We start from the raw sequence: 27,497 nt of genomic DNA on the forward strand, positions 1-27,497 counted from the left end.
TCCGTACTATCCAAATTTTAACCGTAGTATAAGTTTTATTCTCCGTTCCGAACGAAGCTGATTTTAACCGTAGTATAAGTTTTATTCTCCGTTCCGAACTTTCCGATGCGAGTTGTGCCTATAGAATTCTTGTTTGTATATAATATCCGAAATTTACATTTTATTTACTTACGTACTAATTAATCGCCTTTGTTTTTACTGGTATGACCGCTAACAATCAACGTTCAGCAAATTAATTTTAATTAGTCTTTCCTATCACTCGCTTTAATCTAACCTCCTTTATTTTTATTATTTACCTTTTTCCGTCCACTGACAACTAAATCATTCTATCACTCTCTATCTCACTCATCTATGTCGTTTGACGTCTTCCTTTCCTTCTGTCAACACACCCTTGTGGCGCATATTTATCTCTTCGCAGCGGCACCCATCTTATTGCAGCGGCATGGCAGTGTTCCCAACATATTCCCCGACCCGTAACCCTGATCCGAAGGTATCATTCGGTTCAGAGTTACCATCGTCTAATTCCAACACGGCCAAGTTTGCTGCCGCTCGTCTGTACCGCTTGGTCCTGGTACGGACCCATGCTTGCCGTATACGACCATCGCTCGACACTATAGGTTCCTCCACTATGCCGCGGACCCAGCATTTCCGATTGTTGCCTTCGACGATGTACACCAAATCGCCTGCTTTCAACGGTTTCGTTTCGCCAAACCACCTGGTTCGTTGGTTTATTGATGGAACATATTCCCTGATCCAGCGCTGCCACAACTCACTAGCTAACTGCTGCGTTCGTTTGTACGTATCACGAAGTGCTTCAGCCGGATGCGGTGGTGGACTCGTTACGTTTCGTTGCTTAGATGGAGGACCTCGCAAAAAATGGTTTGGGGTCAACGCATCCACTTCTTCTGAGTCTTGTGACACGTATGTTAGCGGACGTGAATTTATTATGTCCTCTGCTTCTACGATGGACGTCTGAAGAATCTCGTCCGTAAGCCGTCTTCCGTCGTTAATTGCTCTCAATATCTCTTTCACCGATCGTACCAGACGCTCCCATACGCCACCCATATGGGGTGCCGCGGGTGGGTTGAATGTCCACCTCGTTCTCGCGTTTGTGTATTGTTCAGCGCAATCAAACTCAATTCCTTTGAGCTGTGCCAACAACTCTTTGCTAGCCCCTTGGAAATTGGTCCCGTTATCCGAGAGGAACTCAATCGGCCAATCTCGTCGCCCGATGAAGCGACTTATCGCCATCAAACAGGACTGTGTTGTTAGCCCGTGCGCCACCTCTAAATGCACCGCTCGAGTTACTAAACAGGTGAACAATGCGATCCAACGTTTTTCATTCCGGCGTCCAACAGCCACTTCAAAGGGTCCCATGTAGTCAACTCCCACAAAGCTGAAAGGGCGAAGATGTGGGGTAAGTCGTTGCAGCGGCAACGGAGCTTCTCGGGGAACACGAGGCCGATTGCGATGAACCTTACACCATATACAAGCCGACGATACTTTCTTCACGACTGCGTCCACGTGAACCACATAAAACAGCTGCTTCAGTTTGTTTTTAACCATGAGTCTGTATCCATGTCCACATTCTTCGTGCAGGTTTTGGACGATCATGTAGGTAATTCTGTTGTTATCCGGAAGAATTATAGGAAATCGCAGATCAAATGGTAGTTCATCTGCTCGCTCGCAACGGCCTTCCATGCGAATCATGCCTGCTTCGTCGATCAACGGTGTCAGCTTGCTCAATGGACTAGATTTTTCAACTGCTAACCATTGGTTTACTGGACGATCTTTATTTCGTTTCAGCACCTTTAGTTCATCAACGAAACTCTCCGCCTGCGCCATTTTAAACAGACATTTCTCTGCCTTCTCATACTCGACTTGCTGTAATGGCACGCGGACACAAGCCACATTTTTCGTACACCGAACCTTCGCCTGTCGGTCCGTCGCTTTCAGTGTTTCGATCGGTAGCCCCTTGACCTTTTGTCTACAGTTCGAGATGAAACGGAATACGGACGCCATGGTACGAACAAGCACCGTCCACTTAGATACGCGCGAAGGATCGATGAGAACTGCTTGCACCTTCACATCGTGCAACAAGAGATGAATGCGTAATTCTTCGGTTGTATTAGCCGGAGGTAGTGCCTTCTTTGGCCACTCCTGCTTGTTCGTGTACAGGAATTCCATCCCCTGGACCCACGCGCTATCAGCGTGCATATCCGGATCTTTACCCCATTTAGTAAGTTGGTCCGCTACGTTAAGTCTAGTTGGTATCCACCGCCAGTCGGTCAATTTTGTCAGGCTAAGAATTTCGCCAATTCTAAAGCCAACAAACTGTTTGTATCTGCACTGGTCAGACCGAATCCAGGACAACACAACGCTCGCATCAATCCAGAACACCACTTTTCCAATACCAAAGTTGTGGTTATCGATAACTGTTTTCGACAATCGTGCTCCAAGAACTGCTGCCAGTAGCTCTAGACGCGGTATTGATGTCTGCTTCAGTGGAGCCACCTTGGCACGGCTCATAACTAGGGCGCACCTTACCTCGTCTCGTACGATCGCTCGGAAGTACGCCACACAGCCGTATGCCTTTTCGCTGGCATCAGCGAATATATGTAACTCCAGATCGTCTATTTCGTTCGATTTGGCATTTCCGAAATAACTTCGAGGCAGCTTAAAGGACCCTATGTTTCGCATCATATTTATCCAACGTCGCCATTTATCATGCGACTCCTTATCAATTTTGGAATCCCAGTCGCAGCCGGTTCTCCAGAGATCTTGGATCAGCATCTTCCCGCGTACAGTTAGGGGACCGATGAATCCCATTGGATCAAATTGTGCCATAACGAAACTGAGGACTATTCGTTTCGTTGGACATTCTCCTTCTTCCAGTACCTTCGTGAAATTTGCATTTGACACAGTAGCAAACGAAAAGATATCTTCAGCTGGCTCCCAAACAATACCCAGCACACGCTCGTACTCTGTGCCTTTGTCTCGATTGAAATGCACTGCTCCGTTCGAGCTACGATCACCAAGCTCTTCTAGAAGCTTTACCGAGTTCGACACCCAGTTTCTGATGTGGAAGCCGCCTTGTGCATGTATATACTTCACTTCTTTAGCCCGTTGTATTGCTTCTTCTACTGTGTCTACACTGTCGTAGTAATCATCTACATAGTGTTTCTTAACAATAGCTGCTGCTGCCTCCGGGTACTTTTCCATAAAATGTTCCGCGTTTAGATTTTTTACAAACTGCGCGGAGCAGGGCGAGCACGTGGAACCGAAGGTAGCAACGTCCATAACGTAGACCTGTGGCATTTCCCCTTGGTCAGGCCTAAATAAGAATCGTTGCGCTTGCTTGTCCTCGTCTTTGATTCGAATCTGGTGGTACATTTCCTGTATATCTCCTCCAAACGCGATTGGACGCTCTCGAAAGTGGCAAATGACCCGTGGAAGGGGTATCAACATATCCGGCCCTTTCAATAACTCCGAGTTCAAAGAAATTCCTCCGACCGAAGCGGCTGCGTCCCACACCAGTCGCACTTTTCCTGGCTTGCGCGGGTTCAACACCACGTTAACTGGTAAATACCAGACTGCAGAGTTTGGTGTGTTTGTAATTTCTGCGTTGGTTATTTTGTGTGCGTATCCTTTCGCTAGATAGTCGCTTATCTGCTGACACACAATCTGCTTCAATACTGGATCCTTCTCCAGCTTTCGTTCCAGTGCTTTCATTCTTCGCAATGCCATTGAGTAGCTGTCAGGGAATCGCCGAACGTCATCTCGCCACAGTAGCCCGGTTTCGAACTGTTCGCCTACACGCTTAGTCGTCGCTTGCAGGATTGCCTTTGCTCGTTGCTCCTCCTTCGGCTCCGGTATGGCGAATGATGTAACACCCACATCGTCCAAAACGTACTGGTTCCGCATCAAGTCATGAAGCTTCTGATTACTAACCGATGCAACTGTGTGTAAATTTAGAAAGGTGCTAGCGCTAGGCTTCCGCTTCTCTGGTCCGTACACCGTCCATCCAACCTTTGACCGCACGGCGATCGGCTCATTCTGTTTACCGACTCGTGACTCCAGCGGCGCAAATAGATGTAGGTTATCCAAGCCGATTAGAATTGTCGCTTGTCCTCCGAGAAGATCCTTTACCGGCAATCCCGCTAAATGCGGATAGTGCTTCGCTACATCTGCAAACCGCATATCTTGTTTAGGAAGCAAGAGCTCGGAAACAGTGCGAACATTCTCTAACGGAACCTTTTCTTTTGATCCTTTCACCGACAGCAATAAGTCGACTTTCCGGGAACCATTCTCGAAACGGTTGATGTCACCTGTCCAGGTTACGATCAGCGGCTCAAGCTCGCCTTCCACTTTCAGTATCTCCGCGATTGCCTCGTCCATTAATGTGGTGGACGAACCCTCGTCCATAAACGCTAGTGTTTCGTAACGTTTCTTTCCATAGTGCAACGTCACCGGCGCCATGCGAAATATGACTGAACGATCTGCATCTCTGTGTGCATTGCATTCCACCCTCTGTAGCTGTACGGATTCTTCAACGCGATGTAGAAGTGTATGATGATTCCCCTTGCAATTCTTCATCGTACATCGAACTTTAGAGCCACAGGGATTGTCACCGTGCCTATTGAGGCAAATGCCACACAACTTCTGTTTATCTACTGCTTTCAACCGCTCCACGATATTCATCTTCCGAAAATCGTCGCAGAACCTGATCCGATGATCTGTTCGCTTGCAAATCCAACAAGCTTTGCTAACCCTTTCCAATTGCATTCCCTCTTCTCGTTTCGATGCCGAATCATGAACGTGTACAAACTCCTTCTTCCTGGCTGGTTTAACCTTGGAGTATCGCGCTACGTCATTTACTGTCGACGAATATGCTGCTGCTTCGGAAGCGACATCACCAATATCTGTTATGTAATCCGTGAACAGTCGCAGTGGTGTTCCTTTCTTGCCGCGCTTGTATTCTATCCATTTCATTTGATATTCTGGGGGCAGTTTTTCGGCGAGCTGCTGCACCAGAAGCGGATTACGAAGATGATCGCGAAGCCGAGCTGCTTCTAGATGGTCGCAGAGCTGTTTGACCGTTATACCAAACCTAACGAAGGTTTTTAGATCTACCGTTGTTGGCGGTGGAGCGTTCTTGACCTTATTAAGCAGTATTTTTAGCAACTTCTCCGGCTGGCCAAATAATCTGCGAAGATCCCGAATAACTTCCGGCACGGAATCAGGAAGTATCAGCATGCTTCTCACGGCGTTGAGCGCTTCTCCTCCCAAGCTATTCAGCAAACGATCCAGGTTCTCAATGTTTGAGTAACCACAAGCCCTGGTTGTGTTTTCAAAACTGCTAATAAACAGTGGCCATGTTTCCGGATCTCCGTTGAACTTCGGCAGATTTCCGGATACCACCTTCCTCGTGGCAATCTGCTCTCGGGTTAGCCGAAATACTTGCCCTTCCGATTCATAGCGACTTCTGCCAATTTCACTTGGAACAGCTTGCTCTCTAAAGGCGCTAAATATCTCTGATCCGCGCGTTCCGAAATTTCCGTTCGCAATTCGCGAATGTCTACCCGCGCTTATGTTTTCATCTGGTTCACCTTCAGAACTATCAGAGTTGTCTTCCTCGGAAACCTCATCCACTACCTTTTCGTTGACTGGTGTGAAACTTTTTCCGGAACAGCGACTTCCCGCACCTTTTAGTACCGGGGTAACAATCGGTTTCCCACCCTTATTGTACGCACCGCGAATATCTGCTGCGGGAATTGTTACGTCCTTCTCTTGCTGCTTCAGCCAAGAATCAACTTTCTTGTTCTGCTCCGACGTACCACCGACAGCAGCTTCCTCGTCCATCCACGACTGAACTTTCTGAAGACTGTTGTTCATCTTGCAACGGATGGCATCACGCTGCTTGAAAAACTCTTGCTCAGTTTCCAACTGAGCGTTTAGCAGTTCTTGCTCTTGCTTTAATTTTTCTTCCTGCATCCGACGCTGCACTTCGAGCTCCTTCTTGCGTATATTTCGTTCCATCTCCAGCTGCTTTGCGTTCCATTCCAATTCTCGTTGCAATCTTCTCTCCCGAATCTCAATTTGCTTCGCAAAGGCTCTTTCGCGCGCGAGCTGTTCTTCCTCAAAGTGCTGATCAGCTAGTTCTGGAACAGATCCATTGCCGCGAACAGACCCTGAGTCGCTTTTCGATCCGGTCTTATTTTTAGTCGACCGCGTCTTACCTGGTTTGGGGACATTCAGCTGCTGAACGATAAACTGGGCACATCTTGAACAGTCCCAATCTTTCTCCGCAATACTCTCGTTCACGCCAGCGCAGGAAAAATGGGCCCACTGCTCGCAAGTTTTACATTGGACCCAGTTTACATCCTCCGACTCATGCTTGTTGCAATACACGCATTTCGATAAAACGGTAGGGGGGGCCTCGTCATGACCCACATCTTCCCCTTTGGAATTACGAGAAGCCATTATGCGAAGAACAATCCACACCGAAATAAATCTTTGATTTTTTTTCGGATCAACAATAACACCTCTTTGGCAATCGACGTTTACTATAAGCCGATCAAAGCTAAAATGTATTTTAAATGTTCACTGTTAGCAAATAAGTTTTACTTGTTTTAACAATGTTAGGTTTAAATTTAGAAATAGGCAAATTTTACTCAATAGTTTTACTCACATTTAGTGTTTCTTTAGTCTGATTTTCTCCTCCTCACTACTTCTCCGTACTATCCAAATTTTAACCGTAGTATAAGTTTTATTCTCCGTTCCGAACGAAGCTGATTTTAACCGTAGTATAAGTTTTATTCTCCGTTCCGAACTTTCCGATGCGAGTTGTGCCTATAGAATTCTTGTTTGTATATAATATCCGAAATTTACATTTTATTTACTTACGTACTAATTAATCGCCTTTGTTTTTACTGGTATGACCGCTAACAATCAACGTTCAGCAAATTAATTTTAATTAGTCTTTCCTATCACTCGCTTTAATCTAACCTCCTTTATTTTATTATTTACCTTTTTCCGTCCACTGACAACTAAATCATTCTATCACTCTCTATCTCACTCATCTATGTCGTTTGACGTCTTCCTTTCCTTCTGTCAACACACCCTTGTGGCGCATATTTATCTCTTCGCAGCGGCACCCATCTTATTGCAGCGGCATGGCAGTGTTCCCAACAAACAGTAAGAACGCTATTAAGTTGTTTTTGATTCTGATGTTTAGTTTCCAAGATATGAATGTTTGAATGTGTAAAAATGGCGTTTTTTGCAGTTTTTTAAATTATCTGCCGAAATTGACAACACAGAATAACAATTTATATATTTTTAGGCAGCTTATACGAATACCTTTCGAACAAGCTATAGCTTGTTGAATCGGACTATTATCAAAAGAGATATTTAACATTAAATGCGGGCGAAAGATCATTATCATTTCCCATTGCCAGAAATATGACCAAAAACATGTAATCTATTATTAACGCGAAAACGGCTTATTTTAGGTCAATAGTATTTTCGGAGAATATAATGGAGGCAATATGCCCTTTCTTTTGGTATTGTGCTTTTGCTGATTAATCCCCCTATGAGTGAGATATTTTCACAAATTTTATTGCAAGTGACTATATCGAAATGATGCCTTCAGCAAATTTGTAGCTCTTACTTACTGCGAATAGCTTTACTGAAGACTTCAAATATCTATTTTGAATACTTTAAAAGTTATGGCTTGTTGTTTGTGGATTACCTTTTGTCGCCTATTTATTGTTCAATATAGTAATAATCCATTGAAATAAGCCAAACATTATTACGATAAAATGAATTTTGTATTTCATTTTTCTATCTACAACCGCTAGAAATAATCACCGAACACTTCCAAGTTGTCTGGAAGGAACTTGATAACTTATCAGTGCAAAAATGTTCATTTCATATGAAACATATCGGAAAATGAAAGCGAAGTAAATAACTCCAAGCAACGGCGTAGCCAAGTGGTTTTGGGGTTTAACACCATACAACTCCCCCCCACCTCAAAAAAAGATTGGATTGAAGTTGAAAATTTATTGATGCTGACAACAATTATCTGATTCGCACATTGATAATCTGTTGTTGTAAACATCATGAGGACTTTTGAAAAATTGTCGGAATGGAGTCCTGGTATGTAACTGATCTATTGGTCTCGATTTCACAGTTGTCTAATAGCATCAATATCAAATTCCTGCCTGAAAACATTCCAATAGAAAATTCCAGAGTTCTGTAATCAATCATAATCCTCAGATTTCTTTCAAATTGAGCTCGCTTTTGTAGAGATGTACTGTAATAAGGGTCTTTATTTAATAGGAAGCGAAGTTAAAATTGATTTAATGTCTATGAAACATAGAACTGCTCACCAAAAAATGCATAACTTTCAATATTTGCTAAAAATGTTTTTGCCTTTCTCATTCACTCTAAAATTCGTCAATCTAATCCCGACCCGGAGGGCCGAGTATCATATGCCAATCGACTCAGTTCGTCGAGATCGGAAAATGTCTGTGTGTGTATGTGGAAAAAAATGTGACCTTTGTTAATCAGAAATGGCTGGATCGATTTGCACAAAGTTAGTCTCAAATGAAAGGTACAACCTTCCCATCGGCTGCTATTGAATTTTTATTGATTGGACTTCCGATTCCGGAGTTACGAGTTGAAGAGTGCAATCGCACAGCAAATTCCCATATAAACTGAAATGAAAAATTTTCAAAATCAAATTTGTATTTTTGTTGTCAAATGACTTTATAATGCATGAAACATTGAGATTTGATGTAAACTCGAAAAAAATAATGTTTGACAAAAATTGATTTTTTTGGACTTTGTGCCTTTCTCATATAGAAAGGTTATGCAATCACTCTAAAAATCGTCAATCATACCGGCCCGGAGGGAGTATGCAGTGAGGGGTTGCTACTTTAAAATTAAAACTAGTTTAAAATTTCTTAACAAGTTGAAAATTTTCGGCAGGACCCGGACCTCCTGGATCTTTCTCCATGATCCGCCGCTGGCTTCAAGCGATGTTTCAGTATCACATAGTATCTCAAGATCGTGGCTGTCGATCCATTGTACGTATGTGCAAATCGTACTGAACATGTAATATTCATTTCCACCATTGTATTGAACATAACCAGCCATGGAATCGTAGTCTGGACAAATGAGAAAGCACAATTGCACCAATAGGTGGATTAAAACAGGTTTTTATTTAGGGAATGCGTCGAGTTGAGACGAAAACGTAATATGATTAATAACGAGGATAACACTTTCCGAATGTAGAGAGAAATTTATGAAACATGATGGTTTCCATTCGGCTCTAGCAGGTCCTGATCGACTTTGATGAGAATTTGATTTTTGTTGTATGACTAATTCTATGTATAGGTCAAATGTTCAAAAACAGTAATTTTAGGTCAAGATAACATCATTTTGAAACCGCCAATTTCGGAGGTTTAGTATCTTCGATGAGTTTTACATACGTTAAACAGCGCATCATTTGATAAAATAATTTTGACGGTATATCGTCCAAGAAGTATTTATGGTGAATTTTCTCAAGTTAATATTCATGACTACAAAAAAACTCTCAACAAATTCGCTAAAGACACGAACTCTGTTACTATTTTCTGAAAAAATAATTCTGCATAATTTTAAAACTTCAAAAATTACGGTTTCGGAATTACGCCGTTTGGACAGTAAGATCGATTTTCACCAAACCCCCACCAATTGTAAAATTGGTATTGTAAAAAAAACGTAAGGGCGATTCTTCAATGTGGATAGGTGGGACCGAAAAAGTAAACAATCGCCAAAGGGGCGATACTATCATTTTGTCAATTTCAATAGCAAACACAAATTTTAATTTAATAATTTCAAATACTTCATGAAGTTTTGGGTTTCGATTACTGAATCATGCAATCTAGGATGTAAAAAACACAATAGTTCTTAAATAGGAAATAAAACCAAGTCTGTAAATATTCACTGTTGATTTTCTTTGAATGGTGTCACTGCTAGTATCGCTTTTTTCAAGAAAAAGCGTTGATTTCTTAGTTCTCAGACGCGTTGGAAATTTGAGTAAAGGATAAACTTCAAATCGATTAATTTTTTTTTTTTGCTCAGTACAATATACATAACCCCTTTAGGAAAATTCAGTTTTCCCACCACAATGCATTGATTGAGGAATTTGGATATTTTATAAACAGAGCATTAACAATAATTCGTTTGTATGTCTATTTTATGGGCCATTTTTTCGCTTTCCCATTGATTTGGTTTGAGATTTCTAGCACTGATGCTGTCCTATGCTGATTTGAGCGATTCTCTGAGTCCTGCCACTATCCCATGTAGTATGTGTTATAAAAAACATCGCGAAGCATCCAGTTCTAAATGTTCTCAAACGAAATAATATCCGAAGAGAGTGATAAGAGTTATAAGAAATGTCTCATCACACTGTTAGGTAGATTAAAAGCGTTTTTAGATACATCTTGGCAGTCTGACTGTTCGGTGTTTGATTGTGAACAACCGCAACGATTCGCTGAGTACCTCGGAGTAGGGCAAATCCAGTTCCAGATACTTGGAAATCACGCACAAACATAACAGGTGTCGATTGAATGCCGCACATTACATCCTGATCGCCTAACTGAGGACGATCACAAGCCGAATCAGCAGTTTGACTTGTTCTTGAGCCTGAGGTTAGAAGGCAACGCTAAAACTATCACGGTTTCAAAAACCTTCGAAAGAAATGGAATTCACACTACAGCCTTGATCTTCCATGGTTTTAACTCAGACAGGCGATTCTATCGTACACGGACGAAATTTCGATATGAGCTTCACGGAACAGGCGGGTCATCGATGCAACGTAGTTTTTGTTTAGTTTATTTCATTTATTTGGAGCAGGGAATAGCCCGTTTAAACAGAACATAACAAGTTCTCTCTTGAACAGGCATGAAACCTCCTCGTCTTTTCGCATCAACAGATTACATCAAATCCAAATGATACACATAACATAATATTCAACTTAAACTAACAGATATACTATAGGTAACATATGCTAACAAAACAAACATGTTATACTCTATGAACTAGATACGATTTGTTGAAATTTACGTTTAAGTGCAGAACGGAAGAGGTGAAAATCGAAAATATCACTACTTTGCAATGTATTGATTAAATATGCGACAGAAGCTGGAAATGGGTTCATTATAACCATAGTTACACACCTAGAAAAATCGTGTAAATTTACGTCTCCCGACCCTGACATATACGAGCATCAAAAATGTCTTAGTTTTACGTTTGATTGTAATTTTACATGACGTTTAATTTCGTAAATCACGTATTTTACTCCACATATAGCGTTTGTTCTAAATGGTTGTGAGTGTAATTTTATGTCATTGCGCATGTAAAGTATATGTTTAATGTAAAATTAAACGGAGCACGGCTATGTTCCGTCATTTCGTGAATTACAGTTTGTTAAATTGTGTCATGTTTGCAATTACGTCACCGATAAAATTCATATTTTTTTGGTGTGTAGTCCGTGAAACAGGTAAATGAAAGAAATTATGGGTACGCAAATTTCGGCTCGTGGTAGTGAAGTTTAGAGCCCGAAGATGCTCTGGCAATCAATATTGGCTTCTATTAGATCTGAAGCAAATGGTACTTTAGCGACTTTTTGACGAATACAGTGTATCAAGTATTAAATTGCAGCTGCTGCTGTAGTTCGTCAAAATTTCGGGATCATTCCAAGGAAGATGACGAAGGGCGAAGCGTATAAACTTGTGTTGAATTGTTTCTATTTTTCAATTTTCTGTCCACCATTTTGTTGAAATGGAGACCATACACTGATGCATACTCCATGGTGGAGCGCAGTAGACCGATTTCAGGCACTGTATATTTTTGAAGGATTTTGTGACACGAAATACGAAACCGAGAACTTTGAACGATAGGTTTGAACCCAGCATAACCCCAAGAATAGCATAGTGCTTTCGCATAGGCCTTCTAAGTCAAGACAAGTTTCGGCTTCACTGTGTCTTATAGGCGTAAACAGAACTTCTGCTCGGACGGGACATCACGTTTGATTGAAACACAAAACGTGTTTTAGTTTTAGGGATTTAGCGTCAAGCCGGCGCTAATCTATTCCGACAATAACTTAGTGTCGGTTTCTGATGAGACGACGTCGAAACGCTTCCATGACTTTGTTACACTACAGTGTGTTTCACAAGCTTTAGTTAAAAACGAGCTTCGTTAAGGATACGATTGCTAAATATGTACAAGTAAATAAAGGACAGGATCAAAAAAGATATTCTCAGGTGAAAAAATTACCTATGAGTACGCGAGTTATCTGCAGTGACCTTGCTGCTTCCGAGGTCACCAGTCCCTGCTGCATGGGGTAATTAGATGGATGACTGGTCCTAGTAAATCGACCTGCGCTTCGAAATATGTTTTTATATTAACCGCAATAAACGCCTGCACAGATGTTTTGTTCCCCATTTTCAACGCTCGATTCTTATTTGATCGCGTTAACTTTGTTCTGTTAAGTCGAAATTCCTTCGGTTGCTAATTGGCTATTGCAGTTTTAGCTTTTATATCATGTTTTATCACCTCTACGGAAATGTTTGTGGCATCTAATTTAGTGTTAACAGTATTCAGGACCCGAAACATGGCTTTCAATATATCTGCAGTAGTTGAGAATTAGTAACATCAATATACACCAGAGGTTAAAGTATTCGCTCCAACATCAATTTCATGATAACACTGAATCAACAATTTGCCTCCACAATACTCGATTTGCAGCTGCAGCTCTCCAACGTCGGTTACGCACAAACACTCGCCAAATCACGTTCCACCTGGTCCACCATCGTGCTCTCTGCACTCCTCGCTTTCTTGTACCAACCGGATCACTAGCGAACACCATCTTTGCAGGATTGTTGTCCGGTATTCTTGCAACATGTCCTGCCCACCGTATCCTTCCAGCTTTAGCCACCTTTTGGATACTAGGTTCGTCATAGAGTGCAGCGAGCTCGTGGTTCATCCTTCGCCGCCACACACCGCCGAAGATCGTCCTTAACACCCATCGCTCGAAAACTGCTAGCGCTTGCAAGTCCTCCTCGAGCATGGTCCAAGTTTCATGCCCGTAGAGAACCACCGGTCTTATAAGCGTTTTGTACATGGTGCATTTGGTGCGCAGGTGAATCTTTCTTGACCGCAGTTTCTTCTGGAGCCCATAGCAGGCCCGACTTCCACTGATGATGCGTCTTCGGATTTCACGGCTCACGTTATTGTCATCCGTTAATAAGGATCCTAGGTAGACAAAATCCTCCACTACTTCGAAGATATCCCCGTCGATCGTAACGCCGTTTCCTAGCCGGCTCCTGTCGTTTTTGGATCCGCCTACCAGCATATACTTTATTTTGGACGCATTTACCACCAGTCCGACCTTCGCTGCTTCGCGTTTCAGGCAGGTGTACAGGTCTGCCACCGTTCCAAATGTTCGGGCGATAATGTCCATGTAGTCCGCGAAGCATACAAATTGGCCGGATATCGTGAAGATCGTGCTCCGGCTGTTGATCCCGACTCGTCGCATCACACCTTCCAGAGCGATGTTGAATAGTAGACACGAGATTCCATTACCTTGTCTCAGTCCCCGTCGAGATGGACTGGAAAGTTCACCCGAAATCCTTACGCTGTTTTGTACACCGTCCATCGTTGCTTTGATCAGTCGAGTCAGCTTTCCGGGAAAGCTGTTTTAGTTCATGATTTTCCACAGCTCTACGCGGTCGATACTGTCGTATGCCGCCTTGAAGTCGATGCAAACTTGCAAGTTACCCCATATGTAGGGTTACTTGCAACAGGCATAATGTTGAATATTACTAAACTTTTAACCTTTTTACCGCTTTGAAGTTGAAAAGTGTTGCAAGTAACCCTAGCTTTACGGTATAAATATATCTTTCAATTCAACTCTTTACCAGTTTTTGTTTTTTTGGCCCTGAAAAGGAAGTTGGAGAGACGAAGTCGAAACGCACCCATGTAAAAAGTAAGGATTTGTGCCCTTCAAGTGCAAAGACTGGTTTTACCAAAAATTTTCGTCCAGGCGAGAAATTTTGGTGTTTACCCAATTTTTCTCCTTAGGGTGAAATATAGCATAGTGCACTCTTGAGAACCTTTTTAAGTATGGGTTTTTAAAGGGTTTATGGTTGTCTTGAATCAGTGTTGTAGAGTAATTGGTTTTATGTTCGGTTTTAAACTTTCTTTGAAACTATAAGATATCTTCATGTATATCATAAAACTAGAAATGTTACTTAGGTTGTCCACTTCAATTTTGGATTATGCATACTCCAAGATATTACAGTCTTTCCATTTCGGAACAAGCTTCGTTACATGAATGTTATCGGTTTCTTCGAGACCAAGACCATTTGAAACCATTGTTAATAATTCATTCTCGGTAATACGGGCATCGATGTTTGAAAGATAGAGTGCAAACATGGGTTCATTTTCTGAAGCAGGGTGGAGTGGAGAAATCATATCAACGGTCCTGTTTCTTGTGAAACTTATCGGCGATTTTGATCTAATTTTTTCATTCAATATCGATTCTGGCGTCGAATGATAACACTTTGGTTCATCCATTGAAGGTAGTATCACAGGGAGTTTAAAATTTCGTCCGCAAGCAAGATATTTCATTTTCAATTTTTGTTGACGGAGTTTGTAATGGCTGAATGGTATCACGAAATTCGTAGAACTGCTTCAAACAATCGTTGCACATCCAAATAATGTTGCTGGTAAGTGACGATAGACCGGCTTCTGTTTGCGTTTTACCCCATCTTCCCCTATTCCTACTCAATCTGCATGAAACGCAGGGCCGTCTTAAGACCACTTGGGGCCCCTGGGCACAGCTGAGCCTTGGGGCCCCTATACTCGAACAGGCATACACTGCTGTAGAATAGGATTATCAAAAATGATCCTCAGCATCAGGGAGCCAACTATGCCACCTTGAGATTTATTTTTAAAATTCAAACCAAATCATTCAACCATGCGGAAGTATTAAAAATGCTGTAGGAATCAAAATATATGGGGAAAAAAATTTAGACTTCCATCACTATAAGTGGCACTGTAAATGTCCAGGTACCGTCGAAAAACGGAAAATGATTTTAATAGATCTTAGCCCATTCATGCCCACGTTGTTTGTGGACAACAACGTTTTTAAACAGCTATTACTTTTGATTAAGGCAAAATTAGCTCACAATAACAAGTAAGGCTAGTAAATGTGACTATTGCCTTTCATTCGAGTATTAATAGATTCAAGGACCAGCTCTAGAACTGAAGTTATTGCAATTAGTCTGATTGGATTCCGATGGAGCAGTGCTGCCAGGAATAGTTTACGACGGAAAATAATTTTTTCGTATATCTTCGTTATTTTGCAATATTATTGAAAATTGATAAAACTCATCAATTTAGACTGTCTTTGGCTACATTTTCCACGCAATTGAACTATTGTAAATATTAAAGAAGAATAGTATAGAGCAGTGGAAGGTAAAAATTGAGCAGCTTCTAGCACTGCGAGGGAAGCATCTATCTTTATGAAAAAAGGCTTTTCGTGTTTCTTGACCCCACTGTTTTCAAGGAAAAATAGTTTTGAAACCCTACTTGCACGAGAAAAAAGTTGGGCATGAAAGGGTTATAAAGATCTTCTGACCAATCTGCCCGAAAGTGGCAAAGAACCTAATACACTATATGTGCTTGTGGGAATTCGAACTCAGGTGAGCTGCGTACAGTGTAATGGACTTACCAGCTGCGCTATTCTCTCCCCACATGATATATTCTGACCTTTATAGTTGTTTGAGGCTGAGGAGTGCCTCCGTCAATGATGAGGAATGATGAAGTAAGGCAGGCTAAACGTCAACACTACAATGTCGACGATTCATTCAATAATTGTCCTTACACTATGACAATCTAGGAAAAATATTTAGCAATATGCCAATAAAATTCAACTTGTTAATAGATGACGACTACGTTATTTAATGGAAGCGAAAACACGGGTCATGGGAGTGGGCTTTTCAGGTCTTCCATTTGTTGCGCAAATCGAGCAGGACTTCACCCATTCCTCTGCATCTTTCGACATGGCGGGCCACCAAACACGCTCTCTTAAAATGCTTTTAAAATTAGCTGACGATGGTTGGCCTTCATGTGCAACCGCCAATGTAATTACAATGATTCGTACAATGTTGTTCTCAATTTCTTACTATTCCTGATATGATGCAGCTGGAAAAAGTTAATTGTCAGCTTAAAAAAGCCACATTTTTTTCAATCATAATTCAACTACACTTGCAGATGACAATATTGAATATTATCGAATCTAATTGCGCGATTCGAGATTCACTCATTTTAGGTATTCGCATTTTTCGCTGCAGGAATATTCTTTGAAAAGGAGTCTCTTCATGTACAAGTTGTTCGTGAGGTAGACTTTTGGTATATATTCTGACAGAAGTTTTGCGCATAAGTGAACGGTTCGGAGAGGTGAAGATAGCAAACAAGTACAAAAAGGGAGTTCACTCTAGCCAGTAACAGCTACAAAACATATAATTGCTTTCTCTACTCAAGACACGTAGCACAAACTCAATCCAACCTAAAACGAAACCCAAAAAAGCTTTGGTCTTTTGAAAATAGGAAATGTAAAGACAATGAGCTTCCTTTTAGTATATTTCTCGCAAATGAAACGTCTAACACTCCCAGCGGCATCTGTAACTTGTTCGCAAAACATTTTTTCGAGTGTGTTTAAAAATGAATCAGCTAATTCAACTCAGGTGGATTGTAGCCTTCAAGATGTTCCTCGCGATGTATTCAATTTTGGAAACATTCAATTTACCGACGAAGACATTCTAGCTCCCATAAGCAAGTTAAAGTTCCCTACATCGTTGGGGCCAGATGGGATTCCTTTCATTATACTGAAAAGATGCGCAAGCGCATTGTGTACACTGTACAGCTTTAAGATTAATCTTCAACCAATCACTGTCGCAATCAGTGTTTGCCGTATGCTGGAAAAAATCAGTAATGTTTCCCGTTTTCAAAAAAGGTGATAAGCAAAATGTTGCGAACTATCGTGGCATAACTTCGCTCTGCTCTGGGTCAAAGTTATTTGAGATCATAGTAGGAAATATGCTCTTTCGTGAGACCAAAGCATACATATCGAAGAACCAACATGGCTTTTTTGCAGGCAGATCAACAACTACCAATCTAGCTCAATTTACATCATACTGCATTGAAAACATCGAGGATGGACTATAGGCACAATATACACTGACCATAAAGCTACTTTTGATCGTGTACATCACTCTCTTCTTCTGGCAAAGATCGAGCGGCTGGGCGTTCCATCAAATTTTATAGGCTGGCTTAAATCCAATCTCGTAGATCGTTCTCTGTCAGTAAAATTAGGAAGTAACGTGTCATATTTTCATCAACTTGTCGGGTGTCGGAGCAATCTCGGACCGTTGCTTTTTTCTTTATTCTTCTATGACGTTTGCTATGTTATACCCCCAGGGTGCAAACTTATATACGCTGACGATCTCAAACTCTTTCTCATTGTGCGGTCAATAGAGGACTGTATCGAACTTCAGCGACATCTGAATGCTGTCTATAACTGGTGTAATCGCAATTTGTTATCTCTCAGTGTGGCCAACTCCAGAGAATTGGATTTTTTCTGTGCGTGAAAGGTATTAGAGAGCACTATAATACCTCTCACGCGCAGAAAAAATCTAATTCTCTGGAGTTACAGCATCGACGGCCAATTGCTAGAGAGAGTGTCAATTATCAGAGACCTTGGTGTACTCTTGGACTCGCAACTGACATTCAGAAACCATTACTCGCACGTTACAGCACAGGCAAATAGAAACCTTGGCTTCATAATAAGAACCGCCAACGAGTTTACTGATCCAGATTGTCTGCGGGCACTGTATTTTTCTCTTGTTCGGTCTGTCCTGGAAGCTTCCGCAGCTATTTGGTGTCCTTGTACGAACATTTGGACTAACAGAATTGAAGCAGTACAAGCAAGATTCCTCCGATTTGCTCTTAGAACTTTGCCGTGGCCTAACCAAACGGAGCTACCACCATACATCGATCGCTGTCGTCTGCTCGATATGGAAACTCTGGCAAAAAGGCGAAATACATTCAGATTTGTTGGGAAAATAATGGCAGACCAAATGGATGCCCCAGATATTCTTTCACAAATCTACACCAATGTACCGCCAGAAACCTTAGATCACGTAACTTAAGACTTTCAGCGCACCGAGTACGGTCAGAACGAACTCATAAGGGCGCACAGTGGCACGACTTAGAACAAAAGGTGGACTAAAGTCCAAACTTTACCGTATCGGTTCAAATAGGACGTTTTTATGTAATTTTGGTGCGCTGAATTCGTTTTTGATATTAAAACATTTTAAAAATAAACATTTACCATTCATTAGGGTGTCTCAAAAAAATTTTTTTTTCCGAAATCGTTCTTAAAATTTGTGTATGTTAATTTTCGTGTGCTAAATCGTTTTTTATATGAACACTTGTAAAAAAAAACATTATACATTAGGGTGGCTCAAAAATAATTATTTTGTTGTGAAGGTTCAAAATTTTTTTAAAGAAATTTTTGTGCGCTATTTTGGTTATGAAAATAGAAATTAACTTTACTACTTATTAGAGTGGCTCAAAAGTAAATATATTGTCTTTTGTAATGATTTTTTTCAATAGTAAATTTGAAATTTATTTTCCACATTGAAACGAATTGATTGTCATCTCATTATGGGGTTTTAGAAATGACTATTTTGTTTTTAAGGATCAAATAAGATGTGTTAGACTAATTGCTATTTCATATCTTAAATAAAAAATCCAAACCCCTTTTTTCGCGTAAAAATTAAAAATGGTCTTATTTTACATGGATAATATCGCATACCCTTAAGCTATATCAGTGCTATGCAAACTCGGATCAAAATAGTCTCACCAAATGACTAGAACTCAATTGTGTTCACTCAATTTGACAGTTATTGCATAAGTTAGCAAAAATAGTTCCAGAAACATTTTGACATATTTCAGATGGTTGAGAATATTTACTGATTTTTAAACATTCTTAATACCTTTACCACCTAAAAACCAAACTTCCCAATCGGTTTCTTATTCTTGATCACTAGTAAAACCCTTGTAGATCATGCTCTCAATGCTATTTGAAAGTTATGTATGTATTAATGTCATTATTCTAGCTATAAAGTGATTATTCAAATTCAATATCACTAATAACCATGCGTCTCCATTGACAGTTTTTTTAAATTTTGACGGCTTATCGCAAGTTTTCGCAAAACTAGCATAGACTTATTTTTAAGAGAAAATTAAAAGCTTTCGAATGAGTATAGTGTGATCGCGGGCATTCACGGGCGTCGTTGTTGTTATCGCATTAGAAGTTCGAATTCAATAAAAAATCATAACAAACAGTTATCTAAACACTAACTAAACCAACTAGTGACAAATTTTTTGGCGATTTTACGATGTAATTTTATCACACGGATAATTTTGGTGAAGTAATGCAATGCATAAAATCAACCGTTTCTTTGAAAAATGAAAATAATCGTATGTAGTTCCTATGGTCAAATAATGCAAAAAACACTTGAGTTATGACCTTCAAAAGGCTGTCAAAAATCCATTTTACGTTCAAATCACCTAAAATCTCGCGAAAATGTCTCTGATGGCTCAGCTGATACGAGAAAAATACTAGTGGGAATATCGCATAACCTTCATATACGGACTTAAGTCCGGGCTCGTCCCACTGTGGGGCGATGCGTAATGTTTTCTATAGTGTGTATGACCATTTCGATTTTTATATTTCTAGTAATATTTTGAAGAATTGACTTAGGACTTTTAGCTTATAAGATTATGTTACAATATTTCTGTAATGTTATTGTAATACTGTACAACATGTATGTAATGTTATTAATTTTTAATGGGAGATCATTGTAATCACATGAAAAAAGTACGAAAAGATTATGGGTTTTTATGGCATTCGAAATCTGCTTCTGAAGTGAACCTTGAAAGGCGCTTTTCTCATAAAACAACGACATTAAATTTCATGTAGACCAACACGGGTCAGATGAAAAATGATAAAAAATAAATAATTAAATAAATAAATAAATAAATAAATAAATAAATAAATAAATAAATAAATAAATAAATAAATAAATAAATAAATAAATAAATAAATAAATAAATAAATAAATAAATAAATAAATAAATAAATAAATAAATAAATAAATAAATAAATAAATAAATAAATAAACAAACAAATGAATATAGCGAAACATCGAAATTACTCGAACCTATTAATATGAGCAACACAATTCATTTCAATTATTAACTACCACAACTATTAGCAGTTCATTCATAATTAACCGCAAACAGAAACAGCCTAAAATATTTTTTATAAGGCAGAATGTCGTACAAAAATAATCTAATCGGTGCTGTACCAGACTACGACGGCATAGTGGAAAATGCCACTATGCCGTCGCGAAAGCATCGTGAGGCCTCAAGAAGTGCTGGAATCATTTTTAGAGGTTTTCATGTAGAAGTGTCCATCCATAATCCCAGATGTGATGAAGAAATGAAAATTTGCCACATGCGCGGATCGTTTACCAAACAAGGATTGTGTACCGAATTTTGAAATCATCTTCTTCCACTTTCTGTACAGCTTCCTTGTGCAAATTCTGCCACCTTGTTGGTTGCCGCTCCTGCTTGGTGCCTTTTGAACTTTTTAAACGTGTTTAGACAACATTTCATCGTTTTTGCTCAAAATAAATTGAAACTTGAATCGAAATGTTGGATTGACGTTTGAATTGATCTAATAACATGCATGCTCTTTAAACGTCACATGGGTAAAGGTGTAATGTGCGAATCTGAGCAACTGATCCATTGTTACCCTCACGATAAAGAGTTATAGACAATTGAGTGCTACTATTTTTTGGAACACAGAATGATTTTATATTCATCCTAAGATGGGGGCCCCTGAAAACCCGGGGCCCCTGGCCCTGGCCCAGTGTGCCCATGCGTAAAGACGGTACTGATGAAACGTCTTATAGCAGTCTCCTTCACACACCATGAACAAATCGGCATCATCGATTGCTTGAGAGTACTTTTGGCAGACCATTGTGTTGTTATTTTGTGTCGCTTCGATATTGTGAACAATGGTGAAACAACATTCAACAAGTAACCAAAGAGTTTGTTTCAGTAGTTATTCGAATTGCATTTGCCAGTTTAATCAAATTAATACGGTATTTCACTAGAAGAACAGCTTACGAAACGGTTCGCGACACTTTGCGGACAATACCAACAAAAATTTACACGTAAAACTTAACTTAAGGGGAGGAAATGGTTTCGGCGTGAAAAAAAACACTTTTTTTTGCGATTTTTTAAAACTTTGCGTGAAGCGAATTGATCAAAACTTTTGTACATTATAGTGTATCGTTTCAATAATTTTCTGTTATTTTACTATGCGAAAATATCGACAAATGACTCGGAGACGATGTTTATTGTAGAATGTCTCTGGAGAAACATGATTTGCGGTGTTACCTGCCATTTAAAAAGTACTTAACCGATTTCTTTCAAACTTTTTGAGTTTTTGAGATTAATTTTCAATTAAGGTTACATAGCGTTATATGTACGTTGTCTATACACATTGCAACTGTGTTGGTGTACTAGACGTCAAACAAGTCAATTATACCGATTCCAGCTTCGGGCAAGACGAAGAGAAAGAAAGATGGGATAATTTGGCACTTTTGAGTGTATTAGTTTTATACTTGCAAAATTAAGCATGACGTCCGGGCCCCTTGAAGTAGACATAAACATCCGAACGAGCATCCTTATTATTTGGCGCACAATGAAAAGTGAGAAAAGGCCGTGCTTAACCTCGCATCTACGAATTCGCACACTTAGGGACGCTTTTTATCTCGAAAATACCGATTAAAATAATTATGACCGAACCGCAACAAAACAATAGACGGGTTCAAAATGTCATTTGCTTGTGCTTTTCTTCTTCGTATCCTCTTTATTTTTCGGCTTCATCAAATAAAAGTAACAATTGTACTCAAACATAAAAAAATGTGCCCACCTGTGTCCGTCTTAAGCTTTGGGCGCTTGCAACCGCTTGCACTCAACAGGATATTGCTCTCGCTGCTGATTGTCACACATGACGGCACTCATGGTTGGGTGGTAAGCGTGACCGCCACCCACCCCAGTTGGTCTGGGCTCAATCCCAGTCGAGGTCGTTGAGATTTTTCAGAGATGAGAAAAATCTGAGGTCACGCCTTCCTTCGGAAGGGAAGTAAAGCCGTTGGTCCCCGGTCCATGAGTTGATGGGTCGATAGCCAGTCCAGATAGTGGGAATGTCACCTCTCTGGCGTCAGTTTTGGCCTCGTAGCGGAAATAGGCCGACGGAAAATAAACAGAATTGGAGGAAGAAGAAGAAGAAGAAGATTGTCACATGAGTTGAATATTTTGACGTTTGACTCTATTCGCCATTACAAATGAAGCAGTCGTCGAACAGTCGATAACGGAAGGTATATAAGTAAATATAACATACAGAAGCAGTAAACATTCATTTTGTGGTCTTTATTTCTGGGACACAAGCCGCATTACTTAAAAATATTTGGAATGGTAACTATCCCACTGTCTTTCTCGTTACCGCTACTACATCGATTCAAGCATTCTAAACTTACTGTGGTTTCACAATTTCCGCATTTTAGCAGGATTCGTTTTTCACTGCACATTGAACACCTACATGGCGCACTATTCTTTTCCATATAACTGATCGCAGTTTTGTATAAAATCGACATCAGATTTTTGTTTCGTCCTTATGACCCGGTTTTTTGATTCACTGTATCACTTGCTGTAAGTACAACCCTTACCAACGCACTCTAGGAACATTTTCTTTTTACATCCAGTTACAGTTTTCCAGGCTGGCAGCGCTGTCAGAAATAAAATCGACGAGTTATGAGTACAAAAATCAACGCAAATCATGAAGAGTTCCTTTGTCCACGGCGAAGGTTTGCGATTTGATGAAAACTACTCTCTGGGACCATATTCTACATTCACCGGAACTGACCATCGTGGCCTTGTTTTGAATGCCTTTAACCATTTTGTGAAGCTCAGAAATTTTTGGTGGTACGTCGCATGAAGATGATAGAGATTTGGTAAAAATGACCCTCTGGGACCATATTCCGTATTCACCGGAGCAGACCATCACGGCCAAATGGCCTCCAAACTAGTGTTGAATGCCTTCAACCATATTGTGAAGCTCAGTATAGTTTTTGATACGTCGCTTGATGAATTTGATAAAAGTGATCGTCTGGGACCATATTCTTACATTGAATCTTCTATCACACTGATTTTGTCATTCTTGGAGTCATTCTATAGATCAATAGATCCAATTGGAGTCAACAGATTCAATGAGCATTCCTTATTGCACTATGTTATATTTCACCCTAAGGAGGAAAATTTGGTAAAAACCAAAATTTCTCACTAGGGTGAAAATTTGTTGGTAAAACCAGTCTTTGTACAGGAGGGCACAAATCCTTATTTCATACTCAGTTGCGTTTCGGCTTCGCCTCATCAGAAACCGACACTAACTTATTGTCGGAATAGATTAGCGCCGGCTTGACGCAAATCCCTTAAAACTAAAACACACTTTGGCTTTCAATCGAACGACTGATCAAACGTGATGTCCCGTTCGAGCAGAAGTTCTGTTTATGCCGATGAGACACAGTTATTCCTTATTGGCCTCCTGCGACCGGGCCCTTGGGGATGATTGGCCAAACCTCAAATTACTTGAGTATGATGTGCTTTAGTAAATTCTACACCTTTTAAAACAGTTTAAGGTTGGTCCTATAAAAAATTTCGAAAATACAATTTCACGAAGAGAAATCACAAGCCAGGAAAAACTAGTCATACACTCAGAAAAGAAATTTGTAGGTTAAATAAAAATATGGATTAAATTCCATAAATAAAATTATAATCATTGGTCGGGAGACAATAAATTTATTTATTGAATTCAATAAAATTTATTTTTCGCTTAAATATGCTCAATTTTTCTGCATGTAGTATCTACATTTAGCGCAGATTATGAATCATGCTGGGTGCGCTCGCGATTTTCTGTATTTCAAATATCGTTCATACTTGTTTGAATATATCACAGATTTTTGGGTGACATAACACTTCGGTTGTTCTCGAACACAACGGAGCCGACTTAACACTGACATTTTTTTGAAAATTGTCCAACGTGAAAACTGATAGAGATTGAATAACAAAAACGGTGAGAAATGTTTGCACCGAAACTTTCTTACTACAATGAATTGATAAATGATTTTCGAATGAGTTCTGGCAAATAATCGATATTGTTTTTACAATATCAGCTACGCATTACATCAATTTGTTCCTGCTCACACCGCCAATCTTCTATCAATCAATATTGAATAATTAGCAACGACTTCATTGAAACAAAGTAAACTTCTATAAGATAAATATATTCGGAAATAAATACAGACCTAGTGTTTTCAGCAAATAAACAAGTACAAATAAAAATATTAATAAACTAACGCCAACAAAACACCGTCCAGCAAACGTGATTTCTTCCTGTTGAGGTCGCACCTTGTTCGCTAAACCAACCTTAAAACAATAACGTTTCCTTTAACTTTAATTAGCTATATTAATAGCAACTACAATTCTCACCCAACCTCCATTCTCGGAGATCCAAATGACAAGTTCGTCCTCAATCACATCTGCCACGCCTTCGATCAGCTTTGGTAGGAAATCTGGATGTCCTTGGCGTACGCAATCTACTGAAAGACCTCCGGCTATTGCAAAAAGTGAGACTACTTTGCCCCAGGTGATTTCGTTTTTGAACAAATCCCTTGCTATTGCACTTAGCAGTACTGGAGCCGTTTCGGGGGTCTTAAGTTCGCCGCGACCAATTCGGGTTAGCTGCCGCGCTACACCGTTGTATACCCGGGGATACATTCGTTCTAATTCATCGCTCACCTGAAATAATTTTATAAAATTAAAATATTTTTTTTACAAAACAAGGTACTAAATTTACACTTAACAACACAGGAAAAACTTCGCGAACTATATGTATGGAAGGTGTTCCAATAATACTCCTGATGCGTTGTAGTCCCAGTTTCCTGTTGAACACACCCGATTTTTTCAGTCTACATCGGAGATATTGACCGCAAAGGCACTTTCCCTGAGTAATGATGTCTTGGGAGGGAACGATGGGCTGCTTCCATCCAATTGTACTGGACAGCTTTCTAGTGACTACATCGCTAACGTTGCTCAGTCTACGTCGAGCTGCTGATGTAGTGCTGGTAGGCTGTAAAGAGCCAGAAGAAAGATGATCTCCTAGAACTCCTGAATGCAGGCTTGCGGGGAAGCTAAATTTTCGTCGCGTAAGTACTGGTGTACTCAATCGATCCGGTAGTTGGTGGTTTTTGAGGTTGGCGGTAGTTTCACCCATAATCATGTTTTTATGGTGTCAGCGTAAAAATCTATAAATAAGTAAGAGAAATGCTGTTGTATTCAGGAGTATGTGTATTTTGCACCAGAAAAAATACAATATGTTGTTTAAAGACTCGAACACAATAACAGTGCCAGTGGCATAGCGGCAAAGCGGAAGAGCAGAGGGGAAACCGAGATGAGTTGAAACATATGAGAGTTGAAATAGTGCCCATTACTAACGAAACAATACCGTTAGAGATTCAACAATAATGCATTTGTTTTATTTATATCGGGCCCGCAAATCCTCTAATACACGCCAAAGATGAGCGATTGAATTTTCATGATAACCACACAACAAAAAATGAGCTAAAGTTAGTTTTTGTTATATTTTTCGAGCAGCTGAGTTTTTATCGTTGGGGCTCTGTGATTTCCCGAAAAAGTCAGTACTCGGTTACGTTACCGGGATCTTTTTTTGCTCGAGCTCAGCCTTCCAGACCTTATCAGCTCAGGGGCGGGCATAGCATAGTTGGTAAATCGATTGCCTTGTACGCAGCTCACCTGGGTTCGAATCCCTACCCCGTACATAGGGTTAGAGATTTTTCTAACCCGAAGAGGAGAATAACCTTAAGATTAAAACCACTATAATCGAAATAAAATAATATCCGGCACTTATCGTAGTGCTACCGCGGTGATGTCTTCACGTGAGTGCAGTGTCCTGTAACCCGCCCAGTAGTGCGAAAAACAAATGATACGGCACTTCTTGGCCTGTCTCCGTCAGCCAGACAGACGGCCACGCCGTCAAAGACCTCCCCCATTGAAACCGATAAAAACCCAGTCCTTTTTTGTAAAAAAAGTGAAGTGATAACATTGACAGGTACCCGGAGCGCAGATTTTGAAGTAAGTGAACTACTCGCGCCTTCATCGAATTTGAAACGTTAAATCGGTGAACAGATTGCGCCTCCATTTAGCGAAAATTCAAACCTGGTAAAAACCCTGGCGTCCCCATCAGTGCGAAACGTGAGTGACTTATATGGGTGATAAGTGTTGAACCCCAAACGAGGTACATCCAAATCGGACAACAGTGTCGGTCACCGGTTATCTATACGAGAGCGAAGTGACGAACCTCAGACGGGTTTTAGACTCGACGATTCAGTCTGGTGGTATAATACTTTTTAGAAGAGGGCCATCTCCCAGTCGCACAGTCCCGTCCTACCTGAACTCTGACGGTGACATCAACCAACAAGCGCTACTACTGAGCGTGGCTAGAGATGAAAATGGGATATGCGGGAAACTCCCTACTAACCCATTCCTGATTTATTTAACCCCCAAAAACGCCCTTGGAACGGAACCAAAAAAAAGGGTTTCGGCAGTTAAAGAGGCAAGAGAAACCCAATATGCCCTTCGAACTTCTTCCCATAGAACCCATGACCAACTGTTAAAAATCGATCAGCTAGCCGGTGGACAGAATGGACTGTTTTGATTTGGACACCATCAACATGGAAACATCGACCATCCTGGAACAGCTAAAGAGAGGTTCGAATGATCACCGAAGGTTAACGGTAGCCTCTCAAACACTCCGCTTCTGGTACTCTTCTTTTCCGTGAGAAATCTTCCTAGGTATGGTGCGCATTAACCTTCCGGTAGTCGCGCTAGTGCACTGTGTGCACGCTGCTCTGAAAATCTAGCGAAATCGGCTTAGAGCAGCTGTGGTTGCTCGTTCAGTGAGCCATTTGCGCGACTTCCGTAGGGTTAAAATCAGGCGATACTATCCGCGCCCGATGCAATGTTTCCGCTGCGGAAAATTCGGTCATGGATGGAGGGTATGCAATCAGAAAGAGGTGTGTCTCAACTGTACCAAAGAACACCAAGTCAACAAAGAAAATCCTTGCAGCGCGGAGAGCAAATGTGTTAACTGAGGCGACAAGCATTCAACTAGGGCTGGACGGTGCTCAGTTCCGATAATGGAAGCGCAAATCATCAAACTGAAAATC

At 40.5% G+C, this 27,497-nt stretch overlaps 3 protein-coding genes across 3 annotated transcripts in view; all 3 read right to left on the reverse strand.

Moving 5' to 3' along the window:
* Nucleotides 1-429: 429 nt before the first annotated feature.
* LOC131687325 (uncharacterized) lies at nt 430-6,483 on the reverse strand. The gene has a single exon (XM_058971402.1). The coding sequence runs from the start codon at nt 6,481-6,483 to the stop codon at nt 430-432; it is 6,054 nt and encodes a 2,017-aa protein (XP_058827385.1).
* Nucleotides 6,484-24,705: 18,222 nt separating this feature from the next.
* Nucleotides 24,706-25,531, reverse strand: LOC131687326 (bcl-2-related ovarian killer protein-like). Its single transcript, XM_058971403.1, has 2 exons — nt 25,109-25,531; nt 24,706-25,050 (listed from the first exon to the last, which is right to left on the reverse strand). The coding sequence occupies exons 1-2, from the start codon at nt 25,529-25,531 to the stop codon at nt 24,706-24,708; spliced, it is 768 nt and encodes a 255-aa protein (XP_058827386.1).
* Nucleotides 25,403-27,497, reverse strand: part of LOC131689931 (uncharacterized) — a 103,332-nt gene continuing 101,237 nt past the window's right edge. The window contains exon 3 of the mRNA XM_058975322.1: nt 25,403-25,556. Within this exon, the coding sequence (XP_058831305.1) occupies nt 25,536-25,556 (21 nt within the window). The 3' untranslated portion in view covers nt 25,403-25,535. The remainder of the gene's footprint in view (nt 25,557-27,497) is intronic.

The sequence above is a fragment of the Topomyia yanbarensis genome, chromosome 3 (genome assembly GCF_030247195.1).
Source record: "Topomyia yanbarensis strain Yona2022 chromosome 3, ASM3024719v1, whole genome shotgun sequence".
In the NCBI taxonomy this organism is placed as follows: Eukaryota; Metazoa; Arthropoda; class Insecta; order Diptera; family Culicidae; genus Topomyia; species Topomyia yanbarensis.

What these genes read in the sequence shown, in the direction of transcription:
- LOC131687325 (XM_058971402.1), bottom strand. Translation starts at nt 6,483, where the DNA reads ATGGCTTCTCGTAATTCCAAAGGGGAAGATGTGGGTCATGACGAGGCC.
- LOC131687326 (XM_058971403.1), bottom strand. Translation starts at nt 25,531, where the DNA reads ATGATTATGGGTGAAACTACCGCCAACCTCAAAAACCACCAACTACCG. An exon ending in TTTTTCCTGTGTTGTTAAGT is followed by an intron (nt 25,051 to 25,108) that starts GTAAATTTAGTA and finishes AAATTATTTCAG; the next exon opens with GTGAGCGATGAATTAGAACG.